At 39.9% G+C, this 14,839-nt stretch overlaps 1 protein-coding gene across 16 annotated transcripts in view; it reads right to left on the reverse strand.

The window, feature by feature from the left end:
- The window catches only part of ATXN2 (ataxin 2), a 52,502-nt gene that overhangs the window by 17,734 nt on the left and 19,929 nt on the right, over nt 1-14,839 (reverse strand). For 6 of the 16 annotated variants that reach the window (XM_051634380.1, XM_051634379.1, XM_051634385.1 and 3 more), the window contains 11 exons: nt 12,178-12,375; nt 11,483-11,661; nt 9,743-9,952; nt 7,441-7,623; nt 5,772-5,960; nt 4,940-5,047; nt 3,950-4,020; nt 2,928-3,235; nt 2,416-2,479; nt 2,147-2,299; nt 1,438-1,504 (listed from right to left, as the gene is read on the reverse strand). In XM_051634380.1, coding sequence (XP_051490340.1) covers nt 1,438-1,504; nt 2,147-2,299; nt 2,416-2,479; nt 2,928-3,235; nt 3,950-4,020; nt 4,940-5,047; nt 5,772-5,960; nt 7,441-7,623; nt 9,743-9,952; nt 11,483-11,661; nt 12,178-12,375 — 1,730 coding nt within the window. The remainder of the gene's footprint in view (nt 1-1,437; nt 1,505-2,146; nt 2,300-2,415; nt 2,480-2,927; nt 3,236-3,949; nt 4,021-4,939; nt 5,048-5,771; nt 5,961-7,440; nt 7,624-9,742; nt 9,953-11,482; nt 11,662-12,177; nt 12,376-14,839) is intronic. The other 10 variants (XM_051634386.1, XM_051634382.1, XM_051634381.1 and 7 more) reach the window with 6 other exon arrangements.

Raw genomic sequence — 14,839 nt, forward strand, 5'->3', positions numbered from 1 at the left:
GATAGCAGAAAGCAATTTCTGGGTCACAGCCAACACTGAAAAGGACAAGCCAATCTATAAGAAGAAGAGGAGCAGCAACAGAAGGAAGAAAAATAAAGAGAGCACTGTAGTGTGGGAGCACCTGAGCTATCCCAGCAAGACAACCAACAGAACCACAGCAGCGAGGCACTCTGAACAAACTAACAGCCTACTGAGCTACAGGGCATGAGCTCTAGGGGAGCTTCAGGTGGCTGCAGTGAGACTGGACTAGTAACTACACTAACTGAGGCACCTGTAGATTCCACTGCAGTGTGCAATGTAGAGGAAAGGAGGAAAATGTTGAAGATGTCAGTAAATTCACTCAATGATGACTGTATTTACACTGCAAATCAACAATAGAAAAAAGTAAATCCAGGATGCAACTTGGTCAGTGTAAAGGCACTGAACTTTCACCCGTGCAGCTCCTTCAGGACTCTGCTGCAGAGAGTGGGAGGCAGAAACTAATGAAACTTCAAGAAGAAATTCAGGATAGGAGGGGGCCTCACAAAGCAATGTATTTCTGACTAAACCAATCAGTGCTACCAACCAAAAGATTCCATGGATCAGGCCACAGTAGAGTTAGTGCATTTTAAAACAGAAATACATTGCAGGTTTTTGTCTTCCCTAGATTCATAAAGGCTACTTGTTTATTTCTGAACAGTAGAACTGCTCTTTTAAACAATTTCCTCCTCCAGTGACTGGAGCTGCAGCACTAGAACCTGTCATCATAAGCTACTGTATAAAACAGCAAGAAAGCACCCACTGTGTGGAATTAGAGCATTATCTGAAACATGACTATAAAAACAAGACTGTCATTTTTCTGCTCTGTGGCTGCACTGTAGAGAAGTGAGAGCATCTCTCCACACACGTCCTGGTCTGCACAGCCACAGGTGTCACTTGTTAAAGACACGGTGCTGTTAGCCCAGCTGCTCAGTCACTGCTGCAGAAGGAATGCAAAAGAACTAACAGGAACCAGCAGCAAGTTCTTTCCAGCAGAGCAGCACAGCACACTCTTTTGGAAGAAATAGCAATACTACTTGTTGACCCAAAAAAATAATTGCTATCAAGGCACCGTTCAGGGCTCTGCTGTGAACCAGTACAGAAAGTTCCCTTTAAACAAACCTGCAACATTTCTGAAGCACAGGAGACAATCAGCTTGCCCTAACATTCCAAGTCACAGAGATGTTTTCCCACTTGCCAAATCTGATTCCAAACCAAGCAACTCCCCACTACTCAAACTTATGTTTTGGCTGAATTAGTTCCTCTAGAAATGCGTTAGTATTTCCACTCCCTTTCATTAAAATGGCATTTAATGTATCAATCAAAACCAAACTACCACAGGTTAGACAACACACCAACGTTAGTAATTAGCTCATGCTGCATGCAGACTGAGAACCGAACAGGCAGTATTATTCTCACCTTTACCTGCTCTATATGTCTTGGCTTGGTTCACTGGCATGGGCGTCATGGGAATAGGATACAAAGGCTGAAACAGAAGGAGAATTAAAGCTATGACATTCCTTTAAAAACAGAGTGCGTGTCAAGGTGGGGGACCCACTCAGCTCTGATGTGTTTTGCTTGGTTCTGTTACAGGCTTTAGTGACCTCTGCCTAACCTGTGGTATTTTCTTGGATGACTGTGATTAAGTCTGCACGTATAAACAGCTAAGACCTTATGGTTTGCAGCAACCAGTCAAGTAATGATACTATCGCTACTTCAAGCAATGTACTTGCTTTGGAACAGTTAAGATTTGAAATTCCAGTAATCCCTGCAATGACCAGAAACCAGTAGGACACATTTGGAAGCTAAGGGTAAAGAAATAGTTACTTAAACTGTGAGACTATGCTTGGAGTGGGCAGGAAGTCTGCAAAGATTAATAATAAATATGAGTAAAATGTTGGAATTTACAAGTGTTTGAGACTAACAGGACATCTAGATTGAGCAACCACTGGGAAAAGACAGTATTTACACAGGTAAAACTCAACAACAAAGCATTTGTGCCCCTATTTACAAGAGCAACACAAACTGTGCCATTTCACTGTTTTAACTCAGATCTCCTAAGTCTCCTCAACTTGCTGACAATCATATGAAGTGTTATTAACAAGTCTGCAGGATAAGCTGCACTCACCTGCACGCCTGGACTCACTGGAACCGGGTACATCATATTTGGTGCAAAACAAACAGGCTGAGTGTACACTGGGGTTGGCTGCTGATGACCCACCATGGAGGGGCTGGGCTGAGCTTGTGGACGAGGGGAGGTTGGAGTAGTAGAAGGTTTCGGCTAGAAACAGATTTCAGCAATGCACATGGAAGATTAGCTTAATTATCCTACAAGCAAAAAGTTTTATAATAAAAGATCTACCCAAAAGCAGTGTTAAATGGTACCAAATAACTTACTTGAGCAAAAGATCGAGGGTTGAACTCCTTTGCATTAGGATTAAGTGTTGATTTTCTAACTTGCCTAAACATAAAGAACAAAATATTATGTTCAGCATTATTCTTCTACAACCATATCTGCAGAACTCTCTAACAATTAAAAACTGAAAGGGATTAAATACCCCATTTCCATCCGAGTCAGATTTTTGAGAACTCAAACAGTACATGGATTGCAAAAAGCAATATATTTATACATAAACCTGTTTTTGGGCTGGTGATAGCACAGCTCACATGAGTCAGGAAAACATTTAAATAAGCATTTAGATATGGATTAGGCAGCAAGAGGACCAGAGTTCCACATGTAGCTCTGCCACTGACTCATGAGATTATTTTAACCTGTAATCTCTGTGTAACAGAGAGAACTTATATCAGCTGTATAAACAGTGAGATATTACACATTCAAAATAGCTTTTTCTGCAAATGGCTAAAGGCTAAAACCAAATGTGCTTAATCAAAAAAGCATCATTACTCACTCAGAAGTATCCTTCTTCTCCTCTTTATCCTCTTTATCTTGTTTACTTCCAGGCCCAGATGTCTGTACACCTTGTGAAGTTACCTCAGGCCCTCGCTTTTGCTCAGAACTATTACTTATTGAAGGAGAAATACTTGGACTATTAGGTTTGCTACTACCACCATTCGAGTTGGTATTACTGCCAGTTTCTATGATAGATTCTTTAGGGGTTGATTCTGTCTTTTCTTTAACTACATCTCTTGATTTTTCACCTTCTCGGGTTTTGTTCAGCAGCTGATCCACTGCATCTGAAGAAGAACTGGACTGTAACTGAAAAAAACCCAAGGAATAAATTTAGCAAATTGGTACACGGAACCAGGGAGAGACTGTCTTGTGCTATCACATACAGAGAGTAAAATACAGTCCTATAGGCCTCAACCATCTGAAAAGGACCTTTTAAAACATACATTTCCATTCCTACTAGAAAAGAAATCTATGAACATTGACAATGTTTTAAGCCTATACTGTGAAAGAAGCTATTCAGAGACTCAACTGACCTATATGTTGATTAGGAAGTGACAGGAACACTTGAAGGAACTCTCTGGTCACATCCCACTGCATGATTTAACTGTAGCACTTGAAGTGCTAACCTGATTTAATAAACCATCATAACAATTAAGCAATTAAGTAATACGACTTCATCTTCAATTTTCCTCTGCAAAACCCTTTAATTTTGAATTTTGAACCAGCTCTTTCATATGGACTGTAAATGTGATCACTATTTGTACCTAATGATCAAACAGGTTTCAAGTACTATTTTCAGTGTACAGTCAATATATACATTTACACATATTAGACAACTGTACTAGCAAGAGTTGGCATTGATTTTATAATATCTAGCATTAATCCTGATAGATATTCCCATGAATTAAGCATGAGTGGTAAGGACCTGTTTTCCTGTTAACACATGCAGTGTGTTTCCTTTAGTATCTGGACACACATGAGAAATATGATATCATGAAGTTATCATACAGAGAAACTTACCCTAAAGTCATTCTTAAATTTCTTTAAATCATCAATCTGTTTTCTATGTTCTGAAACAATTGGAGATACACCTGCCAAAGATAAGACCAACATTGTTGTGCATTTCTAATACAAGCTTTATATACAGCCTCTACATCACTTAAGTTTGCAAAAAGGTAATGTTTGCATATCTAAAACTGAAACAGAGTGACACCATTTCCTCTGTAATCTGGTATAATTCCATGAACTACGTGTATGAGCACACAAAAATATTCTGTGAAACCAGGGCATTGCATAACTGACATATCTATAGTTCTAATGCATCACACCAAGACAGAAGCCCTGAGGTGCAGGGACTGCAGAACTCAGCTGAACACAAAGAAGCATGAAAAAAACCATCCTCAAAATGTAATGTCAGCATTTCAAGACACAGCAATTAAAGGTGAAACACTGATCAAGGTTGGGATTGCAGCTGCACTTGGTGATCGTAAAGGGTTTTTTCAACCTAAATGATTCTATGATTCTCAGTTCAACAACACAAAAATATTTGAGAACTGAATGAAAAAGCAATGCTGCAGAACAAGACAAATTTAAGGCATAATAGGAAAAAATAAGCTACAAAAACCTGTGCTGACCAGGATGCTCAGAAGTCTTGTGAGCACAGCTCTAAGTAGAAACACTCATTCAGCTCAAAGAGCCAAAACCCAGCTTTGTGAGCAGGGAAAAAGAAAAAAAAGATGTGGAAGAAAAAAAGAGAAACAAGTGAAAAGAAATCACACCATCCTCATGAGCCTCTACACTCTGTGTTGATTAAATGAGTCAAGAACAACATTTCAAATTCTAGGCCTGACACTTTCCAACTGCACGACCAAATTTTTGCTGCAGAACACCCAAGGCAGATTGTCTCCAAGTCTTCCTTAAAAGGCTAATAAGTAAAGCAGCCAATATAGCAGGTTTAGTGTTTGGAATTCTTACAGCACTCAGTTATATACAAAAGCTTTTGATACAAACCTTTGTTTTCAGGTTTAGGAAAACTAGGAGAAGTCTCACTTGGCTTTACATTCTCCTTGTTTCCAGCTGCAGGATTTTGCCTCTGGTCTTGAAGCCTAGTATCTTTAGCTAGAAAAGAAATTGCCAAAATTATTCTCTTACAACTCAAACTGAGTAAAGACAGATAGGAAGATAGAAACAAAAGAGAGATTTAACCATATTTAGCTTACAAAAGAAAAAAATCTAAGTTACACATTTTCTGCTACCTAGGCAGGTCCTGGGGGTTTATCCTTGCCCCTTCCCCATCCTACTGTCTTGAAGCCAAATGAAAAAGTCCCAGTCAAACACATCCCTTTCATCACACACAGAACCTTAACTAGGCTGAAGAGACTACAAACTGAAAATTAATTATTTTCAGTAGTCCAAGTTCTTAATACAGACTGGTACAAAGATTTGAGAGTTTTTAAGCCATTTGACAGTGCTCCTGAATGTTGGGATTTTTTCCCCTTTCTTTCATTATGCTCAAAATATCCTTTGAAACCAGTGGCTTATGTTTCTTTGAATTAGAAAAGAGTTGGGAATTCAGTTTGAAAAAAAATCCTCCATTCAAGTCAAACACCTCTAAGCCCATACTCCTTAAAGGGTAGAAGAAATTAAGCATAGAGACTTCTCAAAAAGCCTCTCTCCAGCCTGAGTTTAAAGTGAGCATCATGAGAAACAGGGAACTCTCTACATAGCAAAATTAAATGCATCAGAAGTTTTCCATCATTTAGGAAGCAGCTTTGCTCTTCCACAGGCTTATTGTCAGGGATTGGTGACAGGGAGCACTTTGAAACTAGTGGGGGTAACTCACCTTCACTGGAAGGGGTAACTGCTCTGTTGGATGCAGGGCTGGCAGGTGTTGGAGAGGCAGCTGGAACAGGCATGGCAACAGATTCAGCAGGAATAGTACCAGGCTGAGGAGAAGGCAGAGCTGGGCCCGTGGGAGTGCTGCTCTGCCTTGGAGACCTAGGCCTGTGTGTTTTAGGGGATAATCTTGGAACTAAAAACAAAGAGGAAAACACAGTTATAGGATAAGTTTCCTCACCTGCTCAGCAGTTTGCTAATTTTTATAATGACTAAAAATATGCTTTAAAGTACTGAGTGGAACATTATCTAGTGATTGAAAACCTGTTTACCTTTCAGGTACATCTCCTAGTTCTTTACAATGAAGCATTTCAGATTAGTGGTGCCACTTGTCTGCAGATTGTCCCCTAACCACACATCACTGCCCTGTAGTCCCACCATGAAACTACAATATGCTGCCCAGTCTCCCAGCAGGAACAACTACAACAGCTCACATTGACACAGACTCAGGCAGAACAGAAAAGGTGGCCAGGTCTCCATACAAACAGATGTGAAACATTTTTTAAAAAAACATCCATTTTAGGGCATCCTCTTTTGGAGGTTTGCCAGCTGGAAAAAAACCAAGCATATCCTCTTGCAAGAAGATGATTTGATGCGTGTTTCTGCCCCTGTGTTAAAGCAGCAAGGAAAGCTGTATATTCTTTAAATGATAAGTTGTACCTCCTGCTTCCTCCTCATCCCACTGTTAGTTACTTTATGTCATATATTAACTTCAAGTGAATGAGGAGAAAAACTGTTTAACAGTCCCACTTGTAGGTTAACAATATATAAAGTGGTGGGTGGGGAAGGAAGATGAATCAGAGATAATGCCAGAACTGAAGAGTTTAAATATCTTCCACAAGGCAACAGGTCTATGGGGGTCTAATTCATACCTTCTTTCTGAAAAATGCCTTCCCACTACACTCTTCTAGAATTCTAGCACTGCTAAAAAGCACCAGACTCCCAAACTGTTGCTCACTTGCCCTTCGAGTCAAGGATGCCCAGCTGCTCACACCTCACTAGAACATGATCCCAACTACAACAGCTCGAGACTGGGGCCTTTGTCACAAGACTGAGCTTTAAATCTCAAGCCAAATATCAAAAAAAGATGTTAACCGATACAAAAAAGAAGAGACAATGACTATATCTGCTACTATAGTACTTAGACAAACACATAATGACCACTTAAAACCTGCATAATTTTTCAGGGAAAAACATCCAACTGAACTTGAATATAATTTCATCTTCTAACACCATCCTCTACCCAAAGGCCTCCTTCATTTGCAAGCCACAGCCCAGTTCCACTGCCATTAACAACGTATACAACTTGTGTTTCCTTCAGTACGTTTACTAAAAACTACTTCTTTCAACAACTAATTCCCACACTTTTCCTTCCTTTCTCTTCATACAGCATCTGACTTCAACTCTCTGCAGTTACGACCCTTGAAGGACCAACTCACCAACTATTTTCCTAAGCTACTTGGGAACACCCTTTTCCCACTCCATCTAAGCAAGCTAAGTTAGCAGACTAGTGTTTATTCAGAGCCTGAATTGTCTAGAAATGCAGTTTTCTGCTTAGCATTCACACTCTACAGTACCCCTGGCAAGCCATCTGCAATAAGCCAAGCTTTACCTACCCCCACTGACAACTGATGACCACGTCCCACCTGAAGGGCTGCCTCGTGCCACTGCAGTAGTAGATGCTTCCCCTGGTGCATTATGAGATACAAATTCTAAGCCACTTGAAATTGTACCCCTACCAGTAGAGACTCTGTGACCTCGAGGGTGCCGTTGTGCCTTAGGAGACATCCGTGGAGGCCCTGCGGAAAAGAAGACAATCCCACACAATAAATACTGAATGTCCAGCACCGAGTACCAAAAACATACTGTTTTTAAAACTTGATTTCATCTAATAACTCTCAATAATGCAGTAATAGTTAAGCAATTTACACTGCCATCGAGCAGATCCAAGAATCCATCAGGCTACAAAGGCCAAGCCATTGGTCCAGCCAGACTACCAAGACCCTCAGGACCTTGCTGTGACAGCTCACACCCATTGATAGTTAGAAGCTTTATCAGAACTGAAAGAGGTATGTAAGCCTTGGATTTAAAATATTTGAATCCAAGCATCCAATACTGCTTACTGCAAGCCAAGCCAAAAAGGTTAGTGGCTCAGCTCCCTCTGGATAAGCACAGCTCCAGGCTGGCAAACATTTTCCAGAAAAGAAAAATTGCTCTTGCTTTTGTCAGGTTTTTGTCACAGGTCTGTGATAGCAAACATTTATTTACACAGTAGTCACCACTGGCTGACCAATGCTCTTGGGGAATTTCAGCAGAGCATTCTGCACAGAGGCTAAACCGCCTGCAGCAGGTCACAATTCATTTACAAGTCAGCAAAACTGCAACTAAACAAGTTATTGTTATCCCAAGGTTCAAGTCATGCATGTTTAACACCAGAAGCTAAAGTCATAAGTGAACACAGGAATTCTGACAGCTCATACAGCTGCCACACAACAGTTATGCTCAAGTCTAAGCAGCTGTAATTTCTACATCCCAATAAACATTTTCTTTACAAGATAAGACTCAAAGGTTGATACTTCAAAAGGAGAGAAACTGTTCATGACCAGAAGACAATCTGGTTGATTACACTTCATTTTTAATGTAGGTCAAAAAAGAAAAGTTCAGATAATGGCTTTCTGGTTTCAGATAAGGTTCTAAAATATCGAGTACCTCTTCTGGTTACACAAACCTTTAAATGTCAGTCTCTATTTTAACCATGAATCTAAAGTACACTTCAATCCAAATTACAGGCAGGCAAGAATTTTAAAGAGTACACACTTTCTAGCCATCTTCTTTTAGTAGCAGAAATTAAATTTTGCAGTAAGCCTGACAAATCAATTCCAAGTGCTAACAAATACCTGAATTTGCATGTGAATTCTCAGTGGTTTACTACCCAAAAATGAGCTCAGAGTGATACCCTGACAGCAGCACATCATGCAGACGTGCCTACTGCCATCCATGTCCTGGTTAGGGACCATCCTGAGCATTTACCAGGCCAGCTGCAGAACACTGTTATTGATTCCATTAGTGGGACAACTGCTCTCCCTCCTGTGGCTCCAGTGGAGCCAGTTAGAGCAGAAACTGCAAGTTCCCAGTGAGTTGAGTACAACTGGTTTGTATTAATTCCAGGCTTGCTTTCCAGGGTCATTTTTAAATGCACTTAAATAAAGTGTCTAAAATGTGTTCCTCACTGCACCCTCTGAGGACAAAACCATTTAGTTCAGCTAATTGTGGGCACTGTTACTCAAGACCCCTGGGTTAGCCTTTCTCTGCATGTCACTGACTGTCAGGAAGGACACTCACTGCTCTGCCTCACTGCAAACAGATCTCAAGTTCTCTACACATTTGCCTTACCCTGTCCCACTCCACAGTGCACTTCCCTGAGTACAGAGTTTTTAAATTATTATCATTATTGTTGTTGGGTTGGGTTTTTTTACAAAAGGTTTAGTTAATTTACAATTATTTAGTTAAATTTGAAATTGCTTTATGCAGAACGACTGGATTAAAAGATTCAGTATTTTATATAAATTGCTTTTTGTGGAACAACTGTATGAAAATATTTGGTATTTTGTATTAATTTATCAGGTCCTGCATGTTGATGTTGGTCAAGACACTGAGCAGCGTTTACAAAGCTGAGTTTATTTCATACCAAACTTGGGAAATGTCACAGCTTTATTTGGTTTTTGTAAAGTTCTTCAAATTAAAAAAAAAAAAAATTAAAAAAAAAAATAAAAGGTTAATAGAAATAGCCTGATAAACTAAAGTTAAACACAAATTATAGGTTAAGTAATGAAGAGGAAAAAACAATTTTGTAATTAAAACTCACGAAGGAGTTAAACAAAGACAAACAAAAAACATGAACAAATCGTGGTATTGTACCTTCTGAAGACATGCGTTTAGGCATAGTAGAGACAGGAGCTGGAGAACCATGAGCAGAGGGGTGAGACGGGGGCCTGGAGGGCCGCGAGGGGGGCCTGGAGGGCGGCCGTGTAGGGGTGGCTGCCCGAGGTGGAAGAGAGTTGGGACCTGACTGGTAGCGAGAAGGTGGGCGAGAGGAAGGAGATGGGCAAGGCGATGGCCAGGGAACACCTGACAGAACAAATGATATGAAGGAAAGTATAAAAACTAAAGAAAAAATTATGGGGAAAAAGGTCAACAGAAAAAAAAAAAAAGTAAAATATGACAAAATGATTATTTTTTTTTTTTCCCACGTTTAACCCTTTGGAGATTGATTCAAGTGTATTTCTGCAACCCATAAAAGAGTCTGCAAGGTTATTTCTTCCACTTCAGGTCAAATTTAACGTGTGAATGTCACAAACTCCCCAAAGGGTTAATTAGGATCTACAAATACTACTAAGGAATAGACAGTAAAGTTTGATCTGTTAGCCTATCATATATATGTTTTACAGTACCCATCACTCTTGACAAGGTCCTTAAACAGCTACCAGAGGTTCTCACACAGTGGCTCACATATAGTATTGACTCTCCAAACTGCTTCTTTTCAAACCAAATGAGCATTAGCAAGGCTAGGAACTGTAGCTTTACAAAAAACAGCGGTGTTCAGTGTCTGAATCCTGACATTTATGCCTTTATCAGTTCTCTGAAGTATTAATGTAGTCATTTTAATCTAGGCTATAGGGTTCATTGTTTCCAAAACAAAGAAAGGGAATTCACAAGCCATTCTGAATATTTTAGGTATGTGATGTTCATTCAGCCAAGTAACAGGACGACAGAAACCAGAAATACTACCAAGACATTTCAAGGTTAGCATTGCTTGGGCAAGACTCAGCTGTACATCCTTTATACAGCTGACTCTGGACTTGAGAAGGAAGTCTCACTTACCTTTAGATGTTTCTCAGACTTCCTCTCCAGATAGAGGCACTTGAGTATTATACATGTTTCATTTATTCACAGTAACCTCATGTAATAGTGTGTTTAACTTAGAAAAAGAACGCCTCAAGGACAGGCTACTGCTGAAATCCATCTCAAAAAACGGTGTTTGGTTTATGAAACACCAGTTCCTGCTATGCAGTGCACAGCCATGTCTGTTTATAAATATTGCCCATGCGTATAGCAGAAAATACTCAAATAGCTATTTGGAGAGAAGGCTTTTGATTCCTTTTCCCATAACACTGACTTCCCCAACAGTTTTGGGTTTTTTTCCCCCCCATATCACTGTGAAGTCAGTGAGCTGCTTTATTCTTTTTAATGGGAAACAGAACTGATCCATGCACCAGAAGGGAAGAGTGAAGCTTCCTCAACTCCCTTTCACTAGGTGTCAGCACTGCTGCTCCTCCACACAGAGCTCAGCTGTAGTTACACATACAGCAATTTTTCATCTTTAAAGCCACACACTGCACCATCATCTAAGACAAAGGTGTTTGAGAAGGAAAACAAGTGACATTTCTGCTCTGCAAAGCTACACGTGGTGCAGTCAATGCATGTTCCATTATGGGGAAGCTAAACCCAAATCAAAATCACCACCTCTGTGTTAAATGATGAATGCTAATCTAGCTTATGAAACACATTCCCTAAGACCACATCATATGCAGTTTCAACATAATAAGGTATTTGACTTCAATTTTATAAGGCACATTTGTTTAGACTTCAGATACTTGCCTCCGTTAACTACTCTTTGATCTGCTCCAGAGTTAGGGCTGAATTCTGAAGTATGGGATCCAGACCTTGAAATTGGTGGGCCTGATGCAGACTGGCCCATCCTTGTTGAGTTTTGTCTTCCATTTCCCCAGGACAGGACATCTCTGTTCCTCTGTCCAGGTGGAATGTACTTATTTTCTCTGAAATACAGCAAATTTCTATCAGTGTTAAGATAGAACTGAAGACAATGAACAGTACCTGATCAAGTGCTCTGCTGATACTTTCTATATTTATAAACAAGCTAAAAGAAAATTTGAAATACTATCAGATGTTGACCTAACATTCACCTCATGAATTGGCTTTTGATACTGACCACACAGTCCACTTTCTATGAGCCCACAGACACCCAATGATTTAGTACTAATGCCTGAAATTCTCCATGACATACCAAACCACTGCCCTTTCCTGTCATTTGGTAGGAATTCACCACAGTGACACCTGAGAATGGGGAAGTCTGTTTCACCACAGAGGTAGCACAGGGCCAGGCAGAAGTGTACAAGTCAGCCTGGCGGCCAAAACCAGCACATGCTTGTTTATACACGGTTCCTAACCTAATCAGTCCTGCTGAAAAAGCACAGTTTTAATGACTAAATTGCTACTGTACCAAGATACATAGATCATTTCAATAAAATACTATTCATAGCATAGGCAAGTACCTAGTGTTCACACCATGTCCTTCTCGTTCATTAGAATTTCTCTGAACAGCAGTATATTTTTCTTCTTCTGTTCTTTCATCATTTTCCAAGGCAACCCGAGCTTTGTATTGGGCACTTGATTCAATTTCCTCTGCTAATTGAGTTGCTCTGGCTTCCCGTTTTAAAAACTCTTCTGAATTATCTCTTTCTAATGGCACCCTAAAAGAACAATGGAAAAGAATCTCTGAAATGCATTCAAAAGCACAGAGGAGCTACAAAAATTACAGTGTTAATTCTAGCCAGGTTAGAGCAAAAAAAAACCAAACAACCTTGCTTTTAATCCATTAGACTTGCTGTCTAGTTTAGCACATCAGTATTTCTGGACTAGTTTGACATTATGTGCAAATTCAGGGTCATTTACCTGCCTGGAGAGCTGGGTCAGGGTGCAGAGCTTTTCCATATGACTGGCAAAATCCCCAGTCCCTAAAGCTATGCAAAGCCTCCAACTTTGAACATGGCTGAGTACATGAGTACTAAAAAGCTGTAGTCTGTTGTTTAGCCAGGAAGCTACCCTAAAAGACCAAAATTTAATTTATTTACCTACTTACACATTCTCAACAGATACAAGTGTCCCCAGTCTTACTGAAATTAGAGTTACATGCTTAATCCTTCGATAATTCCAGCCACAGGATTTCAGCTCTTCCTGTTATGTGTAACTGCAGAAGAGACAGAGCACGGGACCAGAAACCCATGACTCATTTGCCATGTCCTAGGACCTCAAAGTCATCTATCCTGTGTATCTGGATGAGGGAGTCCCACATTGCAAAAAGCATCTGTAGCTCCCTTAGGAAAGGCACCAAGTAAGAGTTCAACACATGGACAATAAAATATGGAAGGAGCTGACTAGAGATGGACATGAAACCTGGCACTTCCTTCTGCCCACTTGTGTTTTGGTTTTTACCTGTTCCAATTTTTGTTCAAGTATCAGGTTTTATAAAAGAACTTTGTGCTTTGTCTTTGATTCTAATTTTAAGTTCCAAAAGTTGTTTCATCCAACCTTCTGAATAAACTACGTAAAAATACAGAACACAGTGGAGACTTGGACCATGATACTCTGGGCATTATTTAATCACTACCACACATACTTTGAATAAATTTTTTAAAAAGAACATAGAAAGTAGGCGGAGACACAAGCCAAGTATGAAATAATATATGCAAGATTACTCAAGTGTTGGTGGCAGAACTGGGAAAACAAGTAGCTTTGCCAGATTCCAGGCCAGCACTCAGTTACTGCTTCACAAGTTTCTCCCCACACACATTTTTGGCCAGCCAGGACATCTACTGGCCTCATCAATGATAACTACAAGAATATTAAATAAAAAGTTTACTCTTCAGCATGAAGCTCTGGCTCAGATAAGATATGCCCAGGGCCTCACTTGCTCTGCGTTAAGTACACAGACAAGAAAGGAGAACACCCAATACACCCTCTTTTATTTAAAGTGACTGAAAAAAATGAAGGGGTGTATGCAGTAGCACTGCTGGCAATTCAAACTAGCAAAGAATGATTTCACATTTTCTAACAGAAAAAAGGCCATTAAAGATTAAACAAAGGGGATGGGCAAGATGACATTGTTCAGAGCCCTGGTGACAAGAGAAGCATGTAATGCAGTGTGCTGGCTTGAACACTAACTTCTACCTTTGTGCAGCTTGACAAATTGTACCTGCTAAGGCTTAGCTCTAGGAAGAGAAAACAATCAAACAATAAATTCTTTACAATCCCTCAGTTGCACATATAAGCACTTGGCTACACTGCTGCTCATCCCCTACTTGGAGAATCAGGAAAAGTTTCCCAGTTTAGCAGACTGCTACGCAAAGCAAGCTGCTCGACTAGGAAACAATGGAATTTGGCTCTTGCAATTTAAAGCCTCCTTCATGGTTTTAATCTGTTTCCATTAATATCCATAAAGCAGAAAGATGGAAGAGTAAAGTTCAAAAGTACGAAAAGTACTTAAGGCAGTGAAGTATATGAAAAAACAGCTTCCTCAGGATTCAAATTTAAGCCGATTAGGACACTTTGATTATCTTCATGTTACAGGTCTATTTTAATAAAATGGAAAAAAAGATGGTGAACCAGCGACCTGTAGACAAGGGCTTCAATTCTACATAGAAATCAAAATACTCACTGCAATTCCTGGACATTCAAAAGTAAGTTTGCACTTTGGGGGTTAAAAGAATGGGAAAACATTGAAGACATTTCACAATGGCTGCTGAACATCTGCAATGGATTTGTTTTGCAGTTAACATTATAGCTGCAGACCATGGGGAACAGGTCACTACTGCCAAAAGAGCCAGAGTGGGCTTTATCCTACTTGAATATTCAAGTTACTATTATATTGTAACTAAAACGTTAGTTTAGATCTGCTGAACAAGTCAGCCACAGCACACAGGCCCCCCCCACACACACACACTTAGTTATCAGCCATATTTCAACATTCCACTATCTACCAGATCAATTGTTTCAATAAAATCAGGGTTTAGTCAAACTGCACTGCCAGGTTAAACACAAACTATAGGTATAGCAGCTGTGCAAAGACTTCACAGTTTCATAATTTGGTATTTTCCACCCTATTAATAAATGTTTGTTTAAGAAACAGGCATTATTGCATGCCTAAGTACAGAAAAT

Source organism: Apus apus, chromosome 16, assembly GCF_020740795.1.
Source record: "Apus apus isolate bApuApu2 chromosome 16, bApuApu2.pri.cur, whole genome shotgun sequence".
Classification (NCBI taxonomy): domain Eukaryota; kingdom Metazoa; phylum Chordata; class Aves; order Apodiformes; family Apodidae; genus Apus; species Apus apus.